At 53.3% G+C, this 23,358-nt stretch overlaps 1 protein-coding gene across 2 annotated transcripts in view; it reads right to left on the reverse strand.

The window, feature by feature from the left end:
• Positions 1-21,371, reverse strand: part of ALDH1A3 (aldehyde dehydrogenase 1 family member A3) — a 36,938-nt gene extending 15,567 nt beyond the window's left edge. Inside the window, exons 1-8 of one of the 2 annotated variants that reach the window (XM_027570182.2) lie at positions 21,185-21,371; positions 15,635-15,739; positions 13,237-13,377; positions 8,911-9,040; positions 8,519-8,580; positions 5,772-5,900; positions 4,061-4,174; positions 1,710-1,812 (exon numbers count right to left, since the gene is read on the reverse strand). In XM_027570182.2, the coding sequence (XP_027425983.1) occupies positions 1,710-1,812; positions 4,061-4,174; positions 5,772-5,900; positions 8,519-8,580; positions 8,911-9,040; positions 13,237-13,377; positions 15,635-15,739; positions 21,185-21,283 (883 nt within the window). In that variant the 5' untranslated portion in view covers positions 21,284-21,371. The remainder of the gene's footprint in view (positions 1-1,709; positions 1,813-4,060; positions 4,175-5,771; positions 5,901-8,518; positions 8,581-8,910; positions 9,041-13,236; positions 13,378-15,634; positions 15,740-21,184) is intronic. The other variant, XM_027570183.2, reaches the window with a different exon arrangement.
• Positions 21,372-23,358: the final 1,987 nt, after the last annotated feature.

Below are 23,358 nucleotides of genomic sequence, written 5' to 3' on the forward strand. Positions count from 1 at the left end.
TTAAGAAATGCAGCTTTCCTTTGCACGGGGCAAAAAGCATCCCTGCGGGGCACGGGCAGGCGATCCAGACACCCAGCCCCGCTCTTGAGCACCTCGGAGGAACGCTGCCCTCCGCTTTGAGGACTGAGACATTGCTTTCGAGCCGGGTCTTCCATAGAAAGTCCCTGTAGTAGCCGATAGCATCAAAGGGTCTTGCCCGCCCTGCACCTGTCCCCTTCTCTGTGCCAACTTAAAACGGCCCCTTCTCCAAAAGAACTAATTTGTCTCCTGTGCCCTGATGGGAGCCAGGGGTGGTGGCTGCCGTCGGTGGGTCGGGGGATGGGGGCACGTTATCACTGACATTATGCGTGGATGCCAGTTTTGTCAGAATTGGATTCTGTGGATTGGCACTGCCCGGAGGAGAGGCAGGACATGGCTCCGCAGGGCGTTTGGGAGCCTTTTAAAAAACCAACCCCCAAACAGGAGGGAGTTTTGGGTTTTAGCTGCAGTTTTCTTCACTGGTGGGGAGAGAGGATGAGCTGAGGTGGAGACCGGTTGCCCAGATATGGTGGCACAAGAACGGGAAAGAGGGGTGCAGGCTCTTTAGGACTGGAGTTGAAGACCCCAAATGTGGCAATGCCCAGAACTGCTCTATGTGGTTCCAGAAACCAGTAGTGACACCAATGATGCTTCTACAAGGGAGCACCAGCCCAGGCGACAAAGGAGCAGTCCGTCTTCCTGCCCACCTTCCTTCTCCTTCCCTGAAGCTTACTTCCTCACCCAGGCCACTCACTCTCCTGTGGAAAGCCAGCTTCAGAGACAGGAAGTGATATCAGTCCTTTACACCTTAGAAAGAAATTGTGCTAGGGTTGTTTTTCTCAGGGATATTTGCAGCGCCCACCTTATCTGAGTGTGGAATGGAAAGCTTTGTTCTCCATGAAAGGGATTTCTGGCCCCAGGGGACAGGTGGGGAGGCTGTTCTAGAAGGTGCTTCAAGGTACCTGGGAAGTACCTTGGCGGCTGACCCTGTCCGCAGGTGAATGAATGCCCGATGTGGCCCCTTCTTCCTTCTTCTGGACATAGCATACATAACAAGAATAGCATACAGTTCCATGAAGCTCTAACAAGACACAAGCGCCCCCAAGCCACTGGGCGGGGGTTGCTTGCCCAGGGAAGAGGTGGTGGAGAGAGAGACAGGACCCAGATTAGGGGGGTATGTTGAAGGGTCCGCTGCCACTGTGCTCTCATTTGTCAGGAAGGAAGGGACATCTCGAGTTTCAGAGACGCAAAAAGCACCATAGGAAATACTGACTGGGAGGGGGGAATGATTAATGCTTGTGAGTGGGGAGCACTTGCCCTGTTCCTCCCTCTCCTGGCCATCTCCCTGCACAGGGGACTCTGGGGAAGGTCTGGATCTGCTCCTCATGGCCCCAGGGACGGGGACCGCAAACTTAATCTTGAAAGGCAGAGACAGGCAGCCTCTCGGCCCCCAAACAGGACACCTTTTTCTCCAAGGCAGCTTTCTATGAGCAATAAGGCTGGTGTCTTGATCTCCATCTGCCTACTTACGGCCGGACAATCCAAGGTGGGAGAATCATCGCCATTTTGTGTGTGTGTGTGTGTGTGTGTGTGTGTGTGTGTCTCAGTTGGTTCTGAGCTTGTGCAAGGCAGCAGGGAGAGACTTATGGACTGTCTAAGCCCCAGCAATGCCCAGAAGGGGAGAGACTCACGGTCAGCATCAGCACACACGATACAGGGGTTCTTCCCCCCAAGCTCCAGTGTCACCCTCTTCAGATTGCTCCGAGAGGCAGCTTCTTTAACCAACTTTCCAACCTTCAGGATAAAAAAAAGACCAGAGGAAACCTCAGGTGGGGCCAGACCTGGCCGGGACGTTTTGGACAAGCTGAGGGCTCCCCTGCCTCTCTGCCTAGGTGCCTTAGGCCTCTAAGGCTGCCTCCCCACCCCCCTGGCCTCTCCTGCGTCTCCTCATGGATCGGACCTTGACATCACTGGAATCCTTGGTCCGAGCTGCTCCACTTACAGGGGCGGAGTGCGAGCCCTGGAAGGCCCAGCAATGTGCCCATAGCCACACAGCTGGCTGGTGGCAGAGCCTGCTCCTCACTGGTCCTGGTGCCTGTCTCTCCTGGAGGCAGGCTGGCCCAGCTAGTCTGGTAAAGGGCTCGAGGGGACCCAGGGGCGGCTTGGGGGACGTGGTTTCACGTGGCTCTTTGGTATAGTCTGAGAGAACCTCCAAAAGTTATGGTAATAGGGGAGCTGACCCTCAGGAGGAGAAGGAGCCAATTCTCCCGTAACAGACTCAAGACCAAGGCTTCCCCAGGGCGAAGGGAGAGGACCGGTACACAGTGCGGGAACAGGACCCCTCACCAGCCTCCTTTGCGTACCTGGAGGGTCTCTCCTATCATTCCACGCACTGCCAGAAGCGAGGCCTGGCCCATCACACAGCGGGCCCCACAGACTCAGAGCTGGGGAGAGGCTCTCAAGAGACCAACGTGCACACGGATGCTTAGAGCAGACATCTAGCCAGAGGCAGGGCTGGGCTCTTCTCGGGCTGAGGCTGTTTCCCCAAAACTAAGGTGCGAGCGCATTTTAACAATTGGCCAGCTCCCAGGTGATGGACTGAATGACATTTGGAATAGTTCCACCGTGACAGGGACTGTCTCCAGAGAGCAACAGAAGCAACACCAGTCTGCCATGGGCTGGCGATTCCTTGTGGGGCTGAGGTGTGCTCTCAGGGCTAGACGCAGCAGGGGGACCTAGGGTGGGAAAGCACCCCATCCCCTTCTGGAGATGCCTGTCGGCTGAGCAATCCCTGGGACCACAGAGGCCACCTTCTTGTCCCTGAGGTTGGCTGCCCAGTGAGAGCACCACCCCACTGGACCCATGGGCAGCCCTACGGACACCTAGAGAAGGGGATTCAGGAGTCTCTGCAGAAACGGGATGAGTCAGCTGTTGGGGGAGAAGGCAGCTCGGGCTCCTGGAGGGACTAAATTTGTGGGGAGATGGGGACACTTGCTGCTTGGGAAGCATTTATTCAATTCTTTCTCAAGCACAGAATAAGATTAGAAATAATTCCACACAGAGCTGTGTGTCAGGGCAGAGGGGGAAAGTGTTCCTCTCCCTTCCCCCTGTGCCCCAGGACCTGCACAGAGGTGGTCACGGGAAGAATTTCTTGGGCATCCTTACAGACCATTTCTATTTCTCTCCACGCACACTTTTCCCCGTGGGATCATTCTGTAGCTACTTTCCCGCAGCTTCCTTTTTTGTGTGTGTGTGCTTCAACCACAGACAGCGGGCAGTTTTCCTTACTGTGATGGCTGTAACACCCCGTATAAAATGCATACAGTATACTGGAAGACGGGTCCTGGTGGGCTCATGAGAACCTCTCTCTGACTAGTTGCTTTGAGATGGAATTTCTGAATCAGAAGTTTGACACTTTCAAATTTGGGATCAATAATACAATATGGCCCTGCACCTTGGGACTGCTGTGGGTGAGTGGCCCGTTGGTTTCCCACAGCTTCCATTATACCAGATATCAAGTTTTACCAATCTGGCGGACAAAAGAACTCATTGGTCAATGAGTTAGGTCAGGCTTACTGGACATTGGGTGTTTCTCTTCTCTTAATTACCCACTGTCCCACCATTCCGTGTGCTTGCTTTTGTTTTTGCTTTTTTTCTTTTTTCCCTTTTCCTTGAATTTTGGGATATTATGGATTTTAAGCCTTGGGGAGCTGCATAAATTCTGTTTTTCTCCCAGCTTGCTATGTATCCTTTAACTTCGATTATGATGTTGTTTGTTCTATGGATGTTTTACATTTTTATTTTATCTTATCTACCAATCTTTTCTTCTAAGGCTTCTGAGTTCTGTTAGATATTTATTTAGCTTGGAAACTGGACCAGTGACTTTATTTATTTCCTTTTTTTTTTTTACTGATTGTTATGCACTGAAGCGTGGCCATACTTAGGATAAATAAATCATAGTTTAGCTGCTCAAAGGAAAAGTTCCCAGGTCTTGGATCAGACAGTGGCTGCCACGTTGGCTGACAGCCGTGAGGAGGGTTACCTCTGTGGACCCCGTAAAGGCGATCTTGCTGATCTGAGGGTGGGAAGAAATTGCTGCTCCCACCGTGGGCCCAAATCCTGGCACGATGTTGACCACTCCTGGAGGGAATCCGACCTGGATGGAAATCGAGGTGGCATTCAGAGGAGGAGAATGGATCACACAGATGTCTACCATAGACCATGCTCTGGCCGACAGAGCCAGGGCTGTAGGTTGTCCCCCTCATTGGGAAGCCAGGGCTAGGGTCATTGGGAAACCAGGGCCCAGTGTACAGGCTGGGCCAGGGTGAGGCATACATACACCCTTCCTTCTAGGCAGCACCTCATAACCCAAAGCCTCTGAGCAAAATGGCGGTGAACCTTCACAGCCCAGCTCCATTCTGTGCATGTGTGTGCGTGTGCATGTGTGTGCATGTGCATGAGTATGTGTGGATCTATCTACACATATGTATTCTCAGGGAGAAGAGAGATACCTTGGTTACATCCTCCAAGGCTCAGAGGCCCCTGCAAAATATCCTCTCCCTGAGCTTTAGCTCCCATTTTTTAAACCTGTCCCATCAATGTTCCAAATGGCAATGCGGTATCGCTCCCTCAAAGCTCCACCTTGTTGAACCTGGGCCATGCCCAGAGCTGGCATATCCTGAAGGTTGGGGACAGTCACTTCTCTCACATTCACACCTCCTGCTTTGCACCTATGAGGCTTCTTTATTCACCAAGAACACCACAAAGGAAGGCGGTGGGGGGATGCTATTTAGTGAACAATTAATAAATTTACCATCTCATGCGATTTAAACAGATTATTTTAGAAAGGCAAGATTTTAGGACACGGCGTTCGAGTCTTTAGGTTTCCTCGGTGCTGTGCGTTCATGGTTGTGATTTTAGAATCTGTCAGTCTCATTAATATGATGTAATCATGTCCTACCTCCCCAGTCAAAAGGAAACTGGGAAACGGGCCAATTCCTGGCAGCTTCAGCCTAACTTCTAAGCAGTAAGGGTCCTGCTTCCCGATTGTATTAGCCCCCCTGAGAAGTGACACGAATGGATCTTTCCTCCCATCCCTTTTTCCTTCCTGTTTCTTTTTTAACCTCTTTGCAACACACAACCTGGGCTCGGCAGGGCTGAAGCATGTTGCCAGGTGTGTCTGGAAGGCGGTGTTTCTTTGGGCCACTGGTTTCCCAGCACGGTGGCTGCTGGCGGTGGGGGCGGGGGGATAGGGCAATGGCCCGAGTGCGGGACACTGGTGAGGAGGCTCGGGTAAGTGAGCCCGGCTTGCTGCAGCCCCCTCAGTGGGAGCTTGCAAGATGTCCCCTCCAAGAGAACAGCGGGCCACTTCCTACACCACAAGTGCAAGGCCCGGAGAAGCTCCAAATACGTGGCTCCCTCTCAAGTGACCTTCCTGCAAATTCTCCAGACAAAACATTTGCTCCTAAACCATGGGTTTGAACCCATAATAAGAGTTAAAGTCTTCTCATTAGGATCAGTGGGAGGAATGGAGGTTCTTCTAGCTCAGTGACCACAAGCCGGAGAAAGAGAGCGCACTTGCCAAGGGAAACACAGGAAGCCATTCCCTTCCCACTCAGCTGTGAGCAGGCTGGCCCTGTCACGCACGGCTCAGCTCGACAGGGCAGCTTTATCTGGTGACGGTGGCCTGGTTCCTAGGAGTGGGGATGTTATCAACGACGCATAATATTTTCTTTCTTTTTCGGATGCCTTACCTCTTTGATCAGAGAGCCCAGATAAAGGGCAGTGAGGGGGGTCTGCTCGGCCGGCTTCATGACAACGGTGTTCCCACAGCAGAGAGCGGGCGCCAGTTTCCACACCAGCATCAGCAGAGGGAAGTTCCACTAGGGACAGAACATGGAGGAGCTTGGGGGGCCCTGATCCACCCCGCCACCCTGTCCCAGAGGTCCAGCAATGTCTCCAAAGAGGATATTTGCTTTGCATGGTCTGGATTTGGGGCGTCAGAGGTAATATAGGAGTGTGCAAAGTTCAGACCTGCATTCCTGCCCTGTGCTTAATGAACTGCATTCTGGGAGATGTTAATAAGTAGTCTTTGCAAAGAGGATTCTGCTGTAGGCGCCCTACCTTCTCTTGGAGGTTTATAATGCCATCAACATGTAAAAGGATCTGAAAAATACTGCAGGAATGAGGCCCGCCTCTCCTAAATTCAGATGTCACAGGATCTTCAGAATACATCCTAAGCCCCCACTGAATTGCCGTTTGGCGAAACTCATGTTGGGAAATGGCGTTTCTTGTCATCTTTCAACTACAGTGGCAAGGACACCTGTGACAAGAAGCCTAACAAGAGGGAAGAGCCACTGAGCGTTCACTCTGTTCCAGGGGCTGTTCCAGCCACTTCACAAAAACTTAACTCATTCGATCCCTACCAACCCATATGAGATAGTCCTGTTATCACCTCCATTTACAGATGAGGCACAGAAGGGAGAGGTCACTTGCCCAAGGTCACAAACTAGCAGGTAAAGGCCGGGGTTCATAGCCAGCCTTGTGTCTTCTACTACCCTGCCCCTCCGAGTATCATCTCTGATGAGGCAAAATGAAACCAAGCGTCTCCAAGAGAGCAGGTAGCTTGATTCTAGCTGTCCTTCAACCACCCCCATCCCAAAGGAGTCCCTTTGGCTCCTTATGTTCCAAGGACGCCAAACAGAAGAGCTCTCTGCAAAGCTACACCCATGGGGCTGGCCAAAGATGGCCACCTCGTGGTCTGGCCACTGTGATTTCTCTCTCAGCTCTGCCTGGAATTCCTACCACTAGACAACAAACCTAAGATCCCAGTTCCCAAAGGCCAATATGCTTGGCTAAATGATGGCAGGCATTGTTTTGGGGTGCCCCCTAATGATTGGGGTCCCCTCTTCTTCCTGGACCCCCACTCCTTAGCACACAAATACCATCATCTCTCCCTCTGACAAGCAAATCGGCACCTTGCCTTGGCTTCTGCCACTTTCCTTGAAGCTTCTTGGAAGTGTGGTGCCCATATGCCTAGATCCCCTTCTGTAAGCCCCAGCAAAGGGGTTTCCACTGCACCCCAAGCCCCCCACCCCACTGTTGGTGAGCAGATCTAACAGCTGTGTTTCTGTCTTTTTTAGTTCCTATGAAAGAGAGGACGCTATTGACCACAGTCTTTTTCTGGAAATGTATTCCATTCCTGGGATGCCCCTGATCCTAGCTGCTCCGACTTCTCAGTGGGATCCCCTGATAGTGTATGGGATTTGGCCCCAGGGCCTCTTCTTCTCTCATTCCACCCCTCTCTGGATGACCCCCCTCTCAACTTGATGGGCAGAAACACCTCTGTCCTGACCACTGCCCGTGGGTAGCTCCAGCCCTCGCCTCTCTCGAGCCCCCCACCCAAATATGCAAATGCCTGATGGGACCCTTTGCTTGGCTTGTCCACTGGCCCCTCTATGACATCTGCCCAGAATGACCTCCATGTTTCACAGCACTCCACCCTAACCCACTTCTCTCCCAGTCTTCCTCAAACCCCCCAGCAACACTGTCCACCCAGTTCCAGCCAGGACTCACCCCCAACCTCTGATTAGACACTAAACTCCACCAACTCGACCTCCTTAGGAGCTTTCAAATCCATGCTTCTGCTTGGTCTTCAAACAGTTCCTGTCTTAGCATTTTTCTTTGCGGGGCTTCCTTCCTCAGCCTTTTAACTGACCTGCAAGTTCCTCAGGGGCAAAGGCTGGGCATGTCTTCGGTACCTGGGACCCTGGCGCCGTGCCTGCCACACAGCGGGCTCTCAACAGTTGGTGGAAGGGACACATCTTCCTTGTCTCCACGGAGCGCACTTCCAATCCTCTCCCCACGCTGCCGCGTGTCTGCCCAGCCTCCCACCCCGGTGTTGCAGTGGCCCAGGGCTTTCTCCAACAGATGGGCCGCATCAACGCATTCCCTGGCACCTGCCGGGCTCCCCACTGCCCAGTGAATAAAGTCCAGGCTGCCACGGCCCACTGGGTGCCCAGTCTGGACCACCGGACATGCACTCCTCCTTTTCCTCACTTTGTCCCCATCTAAGTGTGGCCTCACCAGGTGTCCTGCTATTGCGCCCCCCCCCACCCCCCACCGGTTAGCCCAGGCACCTCGACACCCTCACTGGGGCCATTCCTACTGCTTAGAAGACCCATTTTCCTATTGAAGGATCTTTCCTCATCCTTTAAGGCCCTCTTAAAAGACCCCTGCCCTAGAGAAACTGGGCATTCCTGAGCCCTCTGGCTGGAATCCATGGTGCCTGCTGTTGTGCTCCGGGAGTCAGCCCCCTGAGAGCAGGCACGGGAGCTAAGCCATCCCGGTAACTCTCAAGCACCCAGCCCCAGGCCACAGAGCAAATGCTCTGTTAATGCCGGTGTGATTGAATCAAAACACACCGGAAACTGGTTCTAGAGGCCACAGGGGAGCGGGGCAGGATCTACACGGATTTATCTAGAAAAGTCACCATACTTACAGGAGTGATGGCCCCACACACACCTATGGGCTCATGCCTGGTGAAGCACACCACGTTGTCATCTGGAAGAGAGGTTACGCGGAGAAGACAATAGGATTAATCTCGGTTGAGGGTTTTATGTCACAAAAAGACAAGAAAGAAACCCAGAAGCCCACAAAAGTGTCAGCTCCAAGTCTTATCTAGTCCACAAAGAAGAGATCTTTAACTCAATGTTAAAAGCAAAGTTCCTTAGGAGAAATCAGCACAGAGCCACTTCCTTTTGCGACAGGGAAGGGGGCCCTGGGGAGGGGGGGCAAGGGTGCTCTGGAGAGGCCACCTGGAGCAACGAGAAGACAGAGCCCCCGAAAGCTGCCCCCCACCCCGATGAGGTTGCAAGTCCTGCGTTGGCTCACCTGTGGGGATGGTCCTGCCCTGTATTTTGTCAGCCCACCCTGCGAAGTATCTGAGGGTCTTAATACAGCCCTCCAGGTCGATGAAAAACGCGTGAAGGAATGGCTTCCCTGTGTCCATTGTTTCTAGGGTCTGCAGGAAAAAGACAACATCTGTGTCAGACTCAATTTCCTTCGACATCAGGGGGTTAAAGCCAGGGGCCGGGGGTAGAGAGCCTAGTCCTAGAACACTGCGTGTGCCTTTTTCCATGTGTCCCTTCAGAAAGCAAGCCACTGCATTTCCCATCAGACCTGGCTCAGACTGTCAAGGATTACTCTGCTTTCTAAACAGCTCAGTCGGGGGTGGGGGTGGGGGGTTGGTTGGCCAGGGCATGGGCAGGCGTCCCCGTGAAGGACGGCAGATGGAAGTCTGATGTGGAGCCTCCCTGGGAAGGAAGACACGGTGGCATTCGGTCTTCTGTCCAGAGCACAGCTGGGTGACCTGGCCATGAGGGTGTGCGCCCTCTGGGGACTTTCTCGGGAGGTTAGCTGCCTTCAGAGAGGCCGGAGAGACGGCTCGCGTCCTCTAACCAAAGGGGGATGCTGCGGGCTCCTCCTTCCTGCACAGGCTGACCAGCATGCCTGCGGAAAGAGCGACGGAGCCCCGAAGGGGAGAGCCACTAGCACAAAAGGCACTGTCCTCCCCAACCGGGCTGCCCAAGCCGGATGCACAGTGGGAAGGGAGCAGGCTCACCCTTGGTGGTGAGGGAGGTGATTACCCAGGGCGAGTGGGCAGCCACTCAATGGCAGGGATTCTTTTCTATTTCCAGCCCGGGGTTTAAGAGGACCCCTTTGTCCCTCAGACAAGCGGCCCCAGTGGAGCCCGGCGCTGAAACCGCCTGTCATCCATCTCTGCAGGAAGTGGCCACCCGGACACGTAGCCTGGGGCTGGATTCTCCTTTTAGAGTCCATGGAGTGAGATGGTGACTCACTGGGGAAGAGAGGCCCCTCCGCATGCACCTGCATCGGCCTCATCTCTGACCTTGACACCTCTGTTGTCATGTCAAGGTGCCCACACCAAGGCTAACAGAGCCGGGTGACACCTGAGGTCACCCAGCGGGGCACTGAATTCGGGGCATCTGACTTCCAGCCAGCACAGTGACCACTCCTGAGGCTGCTGCCCCAGGACATTTGCATCTGGGAAGACTATAGAATGGCTACACAGGGTGCTCGGTGCGACTCTCTCAGAACTTTGCTTCAGGGAGGAGCCGAGCATTCCTAAACAGGAGTGACCACTTCCTTCACTGAGCGGCAAGCCCCCAGATCCCTCTCTGACTCAGTTTCCTCATCTGTAAAATGAGAATAATAATAAGAGTGGTACCTGCCTCCTGGGGCTGGGGTGAGGGCTAGGACGGGGCCTGCTCACAGGAAGTGCCATGCTAACTGCTTCATGATGATATTAATAGCAGGATGACTAGGATCATCTTTCTTTTTTGGCAGCTTCCTTTTTGGCAATCCTTATTTGGGGACACCGAGGCGACAGGAGTGTGAGTTGCTGAAGATGACAGGGCTGGTCTGGGTCTGGGATGGATCCCACCCCTAGAGGATGCTGCTCAGGGACCAAGTCAGGTACAGTACACTGTACTCTGGCTCCTGTTGAGTTACATTCCAAGCTGAAACTTTTGTTTTTCCATCGGAAACCCAACCGTTGCAAATCATGCCGCAAGGTCCCGGACCGGGCTACCCCGGACAGCATCTGCAGATCTCTCAGTGGGACCAGGAGTTTATTCTTGGCCCTTTTCTGGGATGGGACAAGGAAGAGAAAGGCAGAGGACCCTGGCATAGCACTGTGGGGCAGTCCTGCCTCCAGTCCTGGCTGGATAGCCTTAGGTTACTTAACCTCTCTGGGCCTCAGTGTCCTCATCTCTGAAATGGGATAATGAATGTGCCTACGATAAGCCTGGTCCATGGTGAGTATTCAGCAGGTGTTGGCTATCTTTCATTATTAACTTGGGCAAGTCTGCCTCCCAGAATGACAACAAGAATTTGCCAGGTTGGTTCTATGGGAAGCTATCCAAGCAAAACTGGGGTCATACTAGATTCAGACAGGAAATTATTTTTAAACACACAGAAAAAGATTCACAGATGAGCGGGCAGGGCTGGACGTGAGAAATCAAGTGTTAGCTACCGATGGGGACTTTAAAACAGTTATTGGGGCTGGCCCGAGAGTAAACCACAGCTGCTCCCCAGTTTACTTCCCTTGACATTTTACGAGAAAAAATAGGCCTTCTGAAAAATTAACATACTGTAACCTTCAGATAGGAAAGAGTGAAGAAAGGCCTGAGGGAACCTGCCCCGAGACTCAGTGAGTGCGCCAAAAGCTTAAAACGCGGAGGCCCAGAAATAGGGCTTGGGTTGGAAAGAGAGTAAACAGGGAGGGCCCCAATTTGGGGGCTTCCAGAAAGAGCACCCACAAAACCAGAGTCTGGGCCCCAGGTGCCTCAGGAAGGGGGAGAAAGCTGCGGCTGCCGGATCCCCCACATCTGTTTCTAAACATCGAATACAGAAGTAAAGACCTAGCTCTGTCAAAACCACTGAGCCGGCAAGAGAACATGATGGAAAGAAGCACTTCGCTGCAGGAAAATGCAGGAAAACCATATCAAGGTGGAGGATGAGGGTGCTTTCCTATCATGTGGTCCTGGTTTGAAAAACCATATTTGCCAGTAATTCTCTTGTTCCTTTCATGATGTGGCAAAGAGCCGGATCTTATTTCTTGTGGGCAGCAAGGTCCTGATGGCGAGAGGCAACTCACTCCATCTGCGATCGCAACACAGCCCTGCCAGGACCACGGGGCGGGCTCCCACAGATGCAGATGATACTGACACTTGAGGACAGGGTGGGGAGGGGTGCCCAGGGCACATCCTCTCCCGCCTGCTATTAGTCCCCACGGACATTGCAGACTGATGAGCTCATGCTGGGTGAAAACAGAAATGTTTTTGAAAAAGCCAGTCTGGCAGCTTGAGAGTTGAGGCTGGCTTTCGTTGCAGGAAGAAACCAGAGGCTCCGAGGACAGAAACGCTGACCCCGAGAGGGAGCCACCCTCGCCCAGGCTCGGGGGCAAACATGCTGGACCTGGCTGGCGGGGTGGGGAGGGAGGAGAGCTGAGCTCTCTGTGCAGACGCACCCTCGGGGCGATGCAGTGAAGACTGGCACCCCAGATACAGGGTTCCCCCACTCTCCAGCCCCAAAACACACATTCAGGCACAAAAACAATTTCGGCACCCTGGATGATGTGGTCTCTACGAAGGTAGCTACTCTACTGCTCGATCCAGATATCAGATCAAGAGAGGAAAGAACCGTTTGTTCAAATCGGAGGCTGAGAAGGAGATTTAGTCCCCTACCAACCGGGCCTCAAGGTTTGGAGCAACTTCTAAACAGGAGTCGGAGAGCCGTGGGAGGGCGGCGTGTGTAGGTTGGGAAGGACCTCAAGGCAGGAGGTGGCCCTGAGATTTCCTCTGCTCACTCACTGCAAGACCAGAGGAAGGTCTTAGCATCCCTGTAAATCATGCATTTACAACCTATAAATGTCTTCACAGCCCCGGTCTGATGGGAGCGACCCAATGTCATGGAGCGGGCTGAATTCACACGCCTATTTTGCCGCAGAGGAACTAAGATGCCTAGAAATTACTGGCCAGGACGGCATGCGGCTGGGCGTGCAGCATTATTACGAGGATTGCTGTTCCTAATAGCTATCATCTATTTAGTGGTTACTGCATGCCAGGGACTCTGCTAAGGATTTTAAGTGGATCATCCTCACACCATTTATAAGAATCATTATTACTGGTATCTCCCATAAAGAAATATATGCTCAGAGAAGTAAAGCAACTCGTCCAAAGTCACACAGCTAGTAAGGGGCAGAGCTGGGATTTGAACTGAGGTCTTTCATAGCCTGAGGTGCCCCATAACCAGGTTACCCTGCCCTCACCATCACTCCGCGCATGCTCACCACTGCCCAGTTCAAGGGTGAAACGGGTGATTTTTAAGTTCTATGGGAACAATGTTTTCTATGTTAAGGGGTGGCATCTATTAATAAGAATTCGAAAAAAATATACCAGCACATTAAACCTGTAATTTCACAGATCTCGTCAGTTAGGATGAAGTTCAACTTAACAGTAAGAGATTTCATGTAAGGGAAAAAAAAAAGGTTAATTTCATAGTACAGGTAGGACCAGGATATGGCCTAGCCTCAAAGGACCTGACACATACATCTCCACACAAAACCAGCGCCCTGGGCCTCCCCCATGCCCCGCGGGGGCCAGGTGGTCTGCCCGCCCATGGGTGTGTACTCACAGCCAGGATGGCTCGGTCCCTCTCCACAAGGTCAGCCAACTGATGCAGGAGCCAGCCACGGCCCAGGGCGTCCAGGCGGCGCCAGGGCGAGCCCCTCTGGAAGGCGGTCTGTGCGGCCTCCACCGCCTTGTCCACGTCAGGCTGAGCGGCCAGAAACCAGAGAGAGTGTGTCACCTTCTGTCGTGACTGCGTTTTGGGAGAGCTCATCCGTCAGTTAACAGAGGACAGCACAGAGCTGCGTCCAGCACGCAGCAGGGGAAGGGGGGGTTGGGGGCGGTCAGTCGGAAGGTGGCAGCTAGGTTCGAGATGGCTGGACCACCCCCCCGCCCCGTCCGGGGCTTTCAAGTGACGTTTTCCTTCTTTACATCTCGGGTCTTTTTCAAGATTTCTACAATGGCCAAGTATGAGCTTTCCTTCTGATTATAAAAGCGTTTTAAAATAGTTTATAAGACTACCGACCTTAATTATTTTTCTTGGTGACCCGAGTAGGAAAAGATTTTCCACTTGCTCGCTCAGTTTGGACACACACACACACACTTCCACAGTTCATCAGTTAGGTGGGAAATGTCTGTCTTGGCACTTTATTCAAGCTGAGGACTGTGGTCCCATAGTGAGAATGGGGCAGGAGCGCTTCTCGGGATCTCGGAACTGACCGCATTGGAAAAGTCCACAGACAGGGAGGATCTGGAACTTTTTCTCTGTCTTCAGACTCACCTCCAACCCCACCCCCCACCTCCACCCACCTCCACCCACCCCCACCCCCCACCCCTGCCAGGGGGGCAGAAGTGTTGCACCATTCCATGGGCAAGAAACTGGATTTTCTGTGCACCCAAAGAAGAATTACAATGGAATCTTCTTCTTAAAAGGCAAGAAGTTCGAGCTTTTTAGAGCTGTTGAACGTCACCCATTCCTACTGTAGAAACTTGAGTTCGAGGCTCTGGTTGCTGATGAGCAACGGCTCATCCCCCAGACCCCTCTGAGCCTCACTTCCCTAGGAGAGTACAACAGGCGAGGGCTGCCCGATGCAGTCAGGAGGAACACTCCACCAAGATCCTGTGTCTCCAAAGCTTGGAGGCAAGTGAAAGCTTTGGCAAGGGAGCTATTAGGACTTTGAATTCCCCGTCTCAGGCTCTGGGGCGGAGGCCAGGGCCTCTGCAGCTGCAGGGGACAGGACAGCGTCTGTTTCCGGGTGCTCAGAGCAGTTCCCCAGACCAAGGGAAAAGCCTGGGGCAGGGATCTCATTCTCCTCTTTGACACCTGGGTCCTGCACCTGGGAATCACCCACTGGGAATCCTGCTCCACATCATGTCCCCCACGCCCCAGACGCCCCACGTCCTCACGTCATAGAAAGATGAGCTCCTCGATGCTATTACCTTTGTAAACAGAGCTTAGCTTGAGGCACATGAGCATGGGAGGTTCTGGATGGGTAGAACCACGGTGTGTTTCCTGCCTGTCAGAGAACTCTCACTGGTGGGATCCAATTCAAGCCTATTTTAGACATGTCTTCCACCCTGTCCACATTCAACATTACCCCTACATGTACAAGAACATCAGATGATTACTCTAGTGGTGGAGGAGAGGTTTAGATTTTCCTTCTCTCCTTAGAAAAGCTTTACCTTCAAACTTTCCTCTAATAGCACGTATATTTAAAAAGCGTCTGCCTTCGGCTCAGGTCATGATCCCACGGTCCTGGGATTGAGCCCCGCATCGGTCTCCCTGCTCAGCAGGAAGCCTGCTTCTCCCTCTCCCACTCCCCCTGCTTGTGTTCCCTCTCTTGCTGTGTCTCTCTCTGTCAAATAAATAAATAAAATCTTAAAAAAATAATAAAAGGTACTTTCCAGCTTTGAAATGTATCAAGGACACAACCAGAAGTCCCTTATATATATATAACTACATATATAGTTATGAAGACTAGAGCTTTCCGTGATCATTTCAGGTTCTGGTAGAAAGGAAATCTGGTGATTGCATGATGTTATTACCCCTGCATGACTTGGTTAGCAAGTCTTTTTCCCTGTGAGCCTTTCTCTTTTAAGTGTCTCCTGCCAGAATGCTGCATTTGGTGAAACATACCAGCCGGAAATGCTTTCTCGAAAGAGGGTTTCATGCCTCCAGGTTCGAATCATTGATAAAAACCTTTCCTTTAGCCATGTGACGAGGATAGCTGAGGTCATCCTTATAGATGGGGAAACATCTATCAAAGGAGAGTGACTCTCTGCCGTGGATCGTCCCTAATTGATCCCATTCTGGGCCTTGTGTGTGAGAAGCAGCTAACTCAGGTCCTACCCTTGAGTACGGGCCAGGTCTGTCTTACAGCTAAGCCAGACGGTCTCCTTATCCTCTAGTTATCTGTAATTTAATTACTTGGGGGGTGGTGGTGGGAGTTGGGGGCAGCACTCACCTTATCTCCTTCTTCTACTTCACATATTTTTTCTAGAGTTGAAGGATTATATGTGGCAAACTTTTTTCCACTCTTGGATTCGTGCCATTCATTGTTGATGAATATCTAACCAGGAAAGGAAGTTGTAATGCATTAGGGCTTAAATCAAAATCATATCATTCCAACATGCTGAGGACCTTAGGTAACGTCTTGTCCTCCCCCCCTCCCCCACACTCTTTTACAGATGGGACCTGGAGGGGAGACGGAATCACATGCCCAACCAGGAACACAGTCAGAATTAGAATCCAAGGCTCCTGACTTCTCATACATTTTCAGAGAACTACTTTTTGTCCTAATGAAACTAAAGTCATTTGGAATTTTTCTAAACATCATGTCCTCTTTTTATTTATTTATTTTAAAGATTTGATTTATTCATTTGACACAGAGAGTGCGCACAAGCAGGGGGGAGGGGCAGAGGGAGAGGCAGAGGCAGGTTCCCCGCACCAGGCTCGATCCCGGGACACTGGGATCATGACTTGAGCCAAAGGCAGCTGCCTAACCGACTGAGCCATTTAAATCAATAACATGGATTCAAGAAGGAAGAGACTAGTTAAATAGTTAAAGGGTATAAGTTAAATCCTACACCCTCACTGGGAGGAAGACCAAATAGGTTTATACATATAAAGTGCCAAGGGATCTTTCTGCCCTTGAAGGGTAGGTCAGCAGAGAGCACTCCCTTCTGTCTCCTCCCTGTTGGAACCCCCGCCAGAATGCCAAGGAACTGGCTTTCTACCAGAATCGTACTATATTTCTTAATCTTTGTTGGTGTATATTGGTACTCCTCCCACATTCTCTTTAAAATGCCTATTTTCATGCTGGCCTTAATGAAAGCCCGTGTTGGAATACAAAGGTATTTGGGCTGGGAAATGTTCTGGTTGTATGAACAGATGTAGCAAATAACCATTTCTATCTAGAACCAAAGAACCTACAAAAATCACTTCGGAGCCTCAATTATCTAGAACACAGCTGAGAACAAGGACGTTAAAAATAAAAAGACATCATGAGCAAACTAAAAGGAATTCACAGAGTTCCCACGCTGAAAGGTGTGTACTATTTACTCTTAGTTTACTCTAACTGCTAACTGCCTTAAAAAAGCACCACATTCAAAGAGAGGGCCTTCAGAAAAGAACCAGGAACAGAGGTGACAGATAACACACAAAATACGTTCTGACAACGTGGAGGTCCCGGCTACCCAGATGGTCTGCTGCTGTACCGGCCTGGGACAGGCTGATCATCACAGCCCTTCATGGGGTCACAGAGACCCCAGTCACAGACATGAGGAAGACACTTTAGAAGCATTTCCATCAAACAAAATGCTACCAATAATTTCTACTTAGAAATTAATTTCTAAGTAGAAATTAATTTTCTAAGAAAATTAATTTCACACCTAGCTCATCGAATTCCATTTCTGTATCTATAGGCATATCTTTTGTCTCTCTCCGAGTCATGTAAAAGAATCGTGTCCCTCTGAGGGCTAATTTCAATTACTGTGAATTTTGTTCATTTAGAACACTTGACTCCTCAGTGATGATAAGAGGGGAGACCATCTCATCCAGAGTGCGGCTTGGTTACGGTCTCTGCCCTGGGCTCTCCTGTAGAAACTCCAAAGCTCACTGGGAGAGAAACTCGCTCTGGGAAGCTGCTGGGGGAGACTGTTTTGATCACTCTCCCCGGAAAGCAGGGAAGGCTCAGTCGGGCGGTGACAAAGCACAGAAGGCCAGATCTTGCGGGGCAGGTGGGCAGAGGCACCCTGTCCCGCGTGTGGAATCCAGAGCTGAGAGCATCCCTTGCCTGTAGGATGTGCCCATTCAACTTCTGGAAGCTCAGTGCCTTCAACAGGAGGCCAGGCCCCCAGGGAAGCACGTGGAATCGGCCAGGCTACAATTACAGGTTTATTCTTCCAGCTGAAACCAAATCCAAGAGTTCACTCTTGCCATCCAGCAAGCAATCACTCGGTAACAGCGAGAAATTAATAAGTGGAGAGGAGAGGTTCAGTTAGCGTGGGGAGGGAAGTGCAGCCAGAGAGAGAGGCCCATTTGTTGGAAGATGAAATTTCGTGGGTTAGAAAATACAGACCATCAGTGAAAACTGCTGATTCTAGATCCTTCCTGGTATCAATTCCAAGGGGGAGGGAAAGTGAGAAGATGGTAGAAGAGAATATAAATAAGGAGGATGGAAACAGATTGCAACGATCAGATGTCTGTTACACTTCATCTCCAAGCATGTTCTTCCAAAAAAAAAAAAAAATTACTTGGTCGGTCATGACATTGATCTGTAGTCCCTCCTAATGAGCGACTTAAAAAAAACAGACTCCTCAACTCTGACCATTTATTTTCCCATCGCTAGGTTGCCAATTTAGCAAAAATTTTTTTCTGTATACTACGCTAGTAAGTAATCTTGTGAGTGGTTTCTACTGTTGATTTTCTCTCCACTAAAAACAAAACAAAACCACAATTAAAGCAGGGGTAAGTGTGGACTACCAATGATGCTCTCTATACTGTTTTCAGCCCCAAATCAGGTTAACGTGTCCAGAAAACAAAACAAAACTGTTCTCCTCGACTTGTGAATTGGTATCAGATAAACCTTACGGAGGTATAAAAGTTAGGTTCTGGGATTCACATTTTACTGAAGGGGTGGAATGGCTTGTCACCCGGGCTGAGCTGGAAACCACAGCAGCTCTCAGGAGCCAGGCGCCCCAGGGTGAAGGTGAAGATGGTGGCCACGCAAGTGAGGTCTGTTGATGCCATTTACAGTAACTTCCACTGGACTGCAGCTAAACCCAAAGGAGTTATGTTTCCAGAACAGGAGATCAGAGCGAATTGTAGCTTTTAAAAAAAGATCAGAAAATCGGGTGTTTGAGTGAACCAGAAACTCTTTAAAGAGAATCTCTGTTACTGGAAGACATTTTCTAAAGAAAGGAAAGGACCCCCCCCCCCTAAAGTGAAAGAGGCTGCTATCCTCTGAGATCTGGTTGGGGGGGGGGGATGCCGAAGGGGATTCCCCCCCTCCACCCCCTTCCGGAGTCCCATAGCAGAGCCCAGTATGAAAATGTGAGAATAGGGGCACCGGCGTGGCTCAGTCAGTTAAGCGTCTGCCTTCAGCTCAGGTCACCATCTCGGCGTCCTGGGATCCAGCCCCGCTTTGGGCTCCCTGCTCAGTGGGGAGCCTGCTTCTCCCTCTCCCTCTGCCCCCCCACCCATGCTCGCTTGCTCTCTCTTTCTCTCTCTCATAAATAAATAAAATCTTTTAAAAATGTGAGAACAAATGAAGAAGTTATGACAAGGTCGCCTTCTGGAAACTGGACTTTTGCTGGGAAATGGTATCCCCAAGGCTGGGGCTCAGACCCACCATTTCCAGCGTGTCCTCCACTAGCAAGAAGCTCCATGAGTCAGGTTTGAAAACTAACAGGCCTTTAAGGGGCTCTCGCACTCCACCCCGCCCCACTGCCTGCCCCACTGCGGGCCCTGGGCCTCGGTTCTTCAGTTCTGGCTCTCCTGCTTCTTTCCTAGGCTCTGTCTGTTGCCTCCAGCCAGAGGCTCCCGAAGCATTGCTGGCCGGGGTTGCTGTCCCTCGGCCACCACCCTGCAGTCTGCCTGGGCCCCACAGCTGCTGGGGTAGGCCTCTGCGGTGGTCAGCCTGCGGGCCGGGAGCAAGGACAGAGCCGCTAGAGGCTTCACCCTCCACAGGGAAGGGGGGTACAGTGGCCTGGTGTCAGGCCCTAGTAGCCTTCATGGCCTGGGAGCCCCTGAGCATCTCATCGCCTCTCCCCAGCCGTAATCACACAGCCAGTTCTGCTCCACCAGGAAGAGGGGGCACCCAGCAAGACAACAGACACTGGTCGCTCTGTGAATCCGCTAAGATCCTCCTCTCGATCCGCTTGTGAAGGGCCATAAAGAATCGCAGAGAAAGAAGGAAACTATCCATAGGTGGCTGCACTGCTCTGATAGGACTCAGAAAGGTAGAACGGCAAAGGACAATAACATAGTAATTTCCGGCTTCTATAGCATTAAACAACAAAATCCTTACAAAACAAAAATAAAACCAAACGGCACCACCACCACCACCACCAGACCAGCACCAATAGCCTACCGATCTGAAAAGAGGTAGGTACTATTCTGACTGTTCCCAGAGTGGGTGATGGAATTTTCGCTCTGAAGCAGATACCACTAGGGAAACTACATTAAAAATAATCTCCAGCATTTACGGTGAAGTGTCTCTGTTGATTACGGAGCCCTCTGAAAACAGTTAATTTAAATGTCATGTGATCAGAGGCAGAGCCGACATGAAGTGCCAAGAGACCAAAATCTGAAGGCCACACATAGTGGCCTGCAACTTTCTCCGCTTGATTAAAACTATTTGAGAGACATAATTGCTACTTTTGAAAGTAAAATTGATGGGGAAATTTTCTCAGTGCTGTGTCAGCTGGAGCTGGGGGGGGAGGGTATGGATAAGATGCAAATTAAAAAAAAAAATTAAAAGGAGGGAAAGTGGGGGAAAGAGAAGCCAGCCGAGGCTCTCGGCCTGCGACCCTGCCGTGCTCTCGGCCCCAGTCCACAGGCTCCGAGTGTCCTCCCACGGGATGCGCTGCCGGCAGCCCTCCTGAGCCTGGGCTCCAGACCTCGCCATCTTCTTTTCTGCCCTAGGCAGGTGATCTCACCGCTTTGCCGACGGTCCAGCCTCCCAGCCCAGCCCAAAACAGCAGAGACACCACGGGGGCGCGGCGCGGTGGGGCCTGGCCACCCGCGGCTCCCCAGGCCGGGTTCGGACACCATCCGGAAGCATTCTCTGTCGGTCAACACCAGGGCCGCGGGGCTCCGGGGCAGTTTCAGCAGTGCTCACCTCCCCCGGGCTCTACTGGTAAGCTAGGCAGGCCAAGCACCGAAGGTACGACGTCTCGCCCCGTGCTCCCGATGACACGGTTCTGGAGTCTCCAAGTCGCAGCTCCCCAGTGCAGACCGAGCTCTCAGACCAACTGTCGGTGTTCTCAGGCACCCTCTGACCCTCCCGAAGCCCGACCCGCTGAGCCCCCGAAACCGTGCCGCGGGGCCTGCGGGCAGACCAGGGGTACCGCGGCCCGCACCTCCGCTCGCCTTCCACGCGGGCCTTGCAAGGGCACGTCGGGGCCGCGCCGGCCGCAGCCCGGAGCGGCGCGGGCGCTGCGCAGCCTCCCTCGCCAAACTTGGACGCTTAAAGCGCTGAGCCCCGCGGCCGGAGAGCCCGTCCCGGAGTGCGGATGGCGGAGTCCCCTTCGGGGTGCGCGGTGGACGCGCTCCCGCCGGGCAGCTCCTGCGCCGCGGGACGGGCTTCGAGAGGGCCGGACCCAGGCGGAGAGGCTCCGGTCACGGGAGCGCCGGGCGAACTCCGCTGAGGGCTCGCAGCCCGCAGCGCCTAGCACCCTCGGAGCGGAGCGGCTGGGCTCCCCGCCTGCTGGCTCCTCGTCCCTGCCACCCCGGCCGGACCAGCCCAGAGCGGAGCCAGGCGACCGTCGGGTGGGATGGGCGCCCGCCTCACCTTGGTGAACTTGACCTCCAGGTTGCGGACAGGGCGCGGCAGAGCAGGCGGCTTCCTGTCCGGCTGCCCGTTCTCCACGGCCCCATTGGTGGTGGCCATGGCTCTTCTGCGCTCCCCGGCCCGAGGCGCCCGAGTCTGTGGCGCTGGCTCCGGCCCGGATGGTGCGCAGCTTGCTCGCGGGGTGACAGCTCCGCGCCGCTTTATGGAGCGACCCACGCCTCCCGCCCAAGGGGGCCGTCTAATTGGCTGCAGGACGGGAGGAAGGGAGGGCGGGCGGGAGGGGAGGGGGCCGGCCTGCCTCACCCCACCCCGCCCGCCGCCCCTGCGGGAGCCGGGCCACCGCGCCGCGCGCTCCCCCGCCCCCCGGAGGCTGCCCTTGGAGGAGCTCCCCCGAAGCGCCGCCGGGCCCCGGAAGTGCCAGGGCTCGGGCAGCGGGCCAGGGAGGGAGCGGGGGCGCCGGGGCCCACAGCGCCCGGCTCTCTCCCCGAAGTCGGGCGAGCTCGCCCCGCCGCACCTGCCGCCCCCTGCCCGCCGCCGCTCCGCGCACTCCTCTGACTTCGGTCGCGCCGCGCTCCGGGAATGAGCACCTCCCCCCTACCCCGCCAGCACCCCCCCCCCAGCCCCGTCGAGGCGCGTCAGGGGTCGGGGCGCCCTGCTGGGCGGCCCCCCGCTTCGCAGCCCATGTGCCTGGGGCCTGGAGTCCCGCCGCCCGGTCCCAGCTCTCAGGACAGACGCCCGCCGAGCGCCCCACTCGGTCCCTGCTGGGACCGCAGCCTGGGCGCGCCTGGCCCAGATGGCCCGACTTTCCCCGTGGCCCTGGGGCTTCACACGCCGAGGGCCCAAAGGCCAGGAAAAGCGTTTGGCCCTTCCTGTGCTGCGCTGGGCCTCTGACCTCAGCAGCCGCAGCCCGCCCTTCTGCCAGGGCCCTGGGTGCAATTATTTTGACTTTTTAAAACGCATAAATTACACCTCAATTTAACCGAATGAAAAAACAAAGAAAGCACATGGGATCTTTGCAGCTTTGTGTTTTAAGAGTTGACGCTTTTGTCCCGCAGGTTGCTCATCATTTCCCAGGGGAGAAGAGGCCTGTCCAGCGCCTCTCCTTTTGCCCTTTGGGAAACGCTACGCCAACGCCAGGGACTTGCCCCGGGTCCCATCTGAGACATGGAAGTGGCTTCTCATGCTTGTCATACCTCAGGTTTCTGGAACAAGGATGTGGGGCATGAACTCCGCAACAAAAGCAGGGGTTTAATTCCCAGTTAGGCTCAGCCCCTCAGCCTATTTCCTTCAGTGAGTAATCTCAATAGCGAGACGGGAAACGGAGGCACTCCTTACTGTCCCGCTGATCTTTCCGTTGGTTTTGCCGCCCGGTGCCGTCCCGGGGCCCATCTCTGTCTCCTCTCTCCCTCCTCACTGCTGTGCTACTGGGTGTCCTAGAGAGTGGGGTAAGTACGCTGTTAAGCTTGTGCAAACCCTTCATCAGATCACCTGCCCACTGGGGGTGAAAGGGTCCTATGCTTGTGTGGGTTAGAATGCACAGGTGAGGCAGGGAAAGGGGATAATGGGTGTCCTCCTTCAGTTAGGGACTGACCTGCCTCAATGAGTCTGCCTTCGATGCCAGGCTCACTAACACAGAGCAAAGCTGCCTCTTTCTTCAGCTGCTCCTGCCGGTGCCTGGGTCCCCTGCCCCGCCTGACTGGGCCTGTGGCCCCCATTCAGCTCTCTTGGAAACACGTGGGTGGATGTCTCATGTCAGGGCCCCTGGCTGGATGCTGAGCCCCAGCGTCTGGGTGTCTGGGCCCAGGAAGGCCTGCGGGGTCCCGCAGCAGATTCTCCCTGCCCTGAGCACAGGGCCTCAAGGCTGGCGGGGGCACCAAGCACGAACAGGCTGTAACTGGACAAGCTTTCTAAGCTGAACTCCTATTCCAAGAGTTTCTGGGGGATCCTGGATGGTTGAACTTACGTCACTTGTGCCAGGCTTAAAAACAAGTCTGAAATTTGCGGAGGAAATTCTGTTACCAACTGCTGGATGGATGCGGAGAGGCAAACCGGGTGGGGACTTAGAACTCTGCTCTCCTAGAGAGCGGAGCCTGTTTGCTCGAAGGTAGACAGCTGCCACCTCGCTCATCATGAAGTAAGGAACAGAGGCCGCCTCAACTCACACCCAAAGACAC

This window comes from Zalophus californianus, chromosome 6, assembly GCF_009762305.2.
Source record: "Zalophus californianus isolate mZalCal1 chromosome 6, mZalCal1.pri.v2, whole genome shotgun sequence".
NCBI lineage: Eukaryota > Metazoa > Chordata > Mammalia > Carnivora > Otariidae > Zalophus > Zalophus californianus.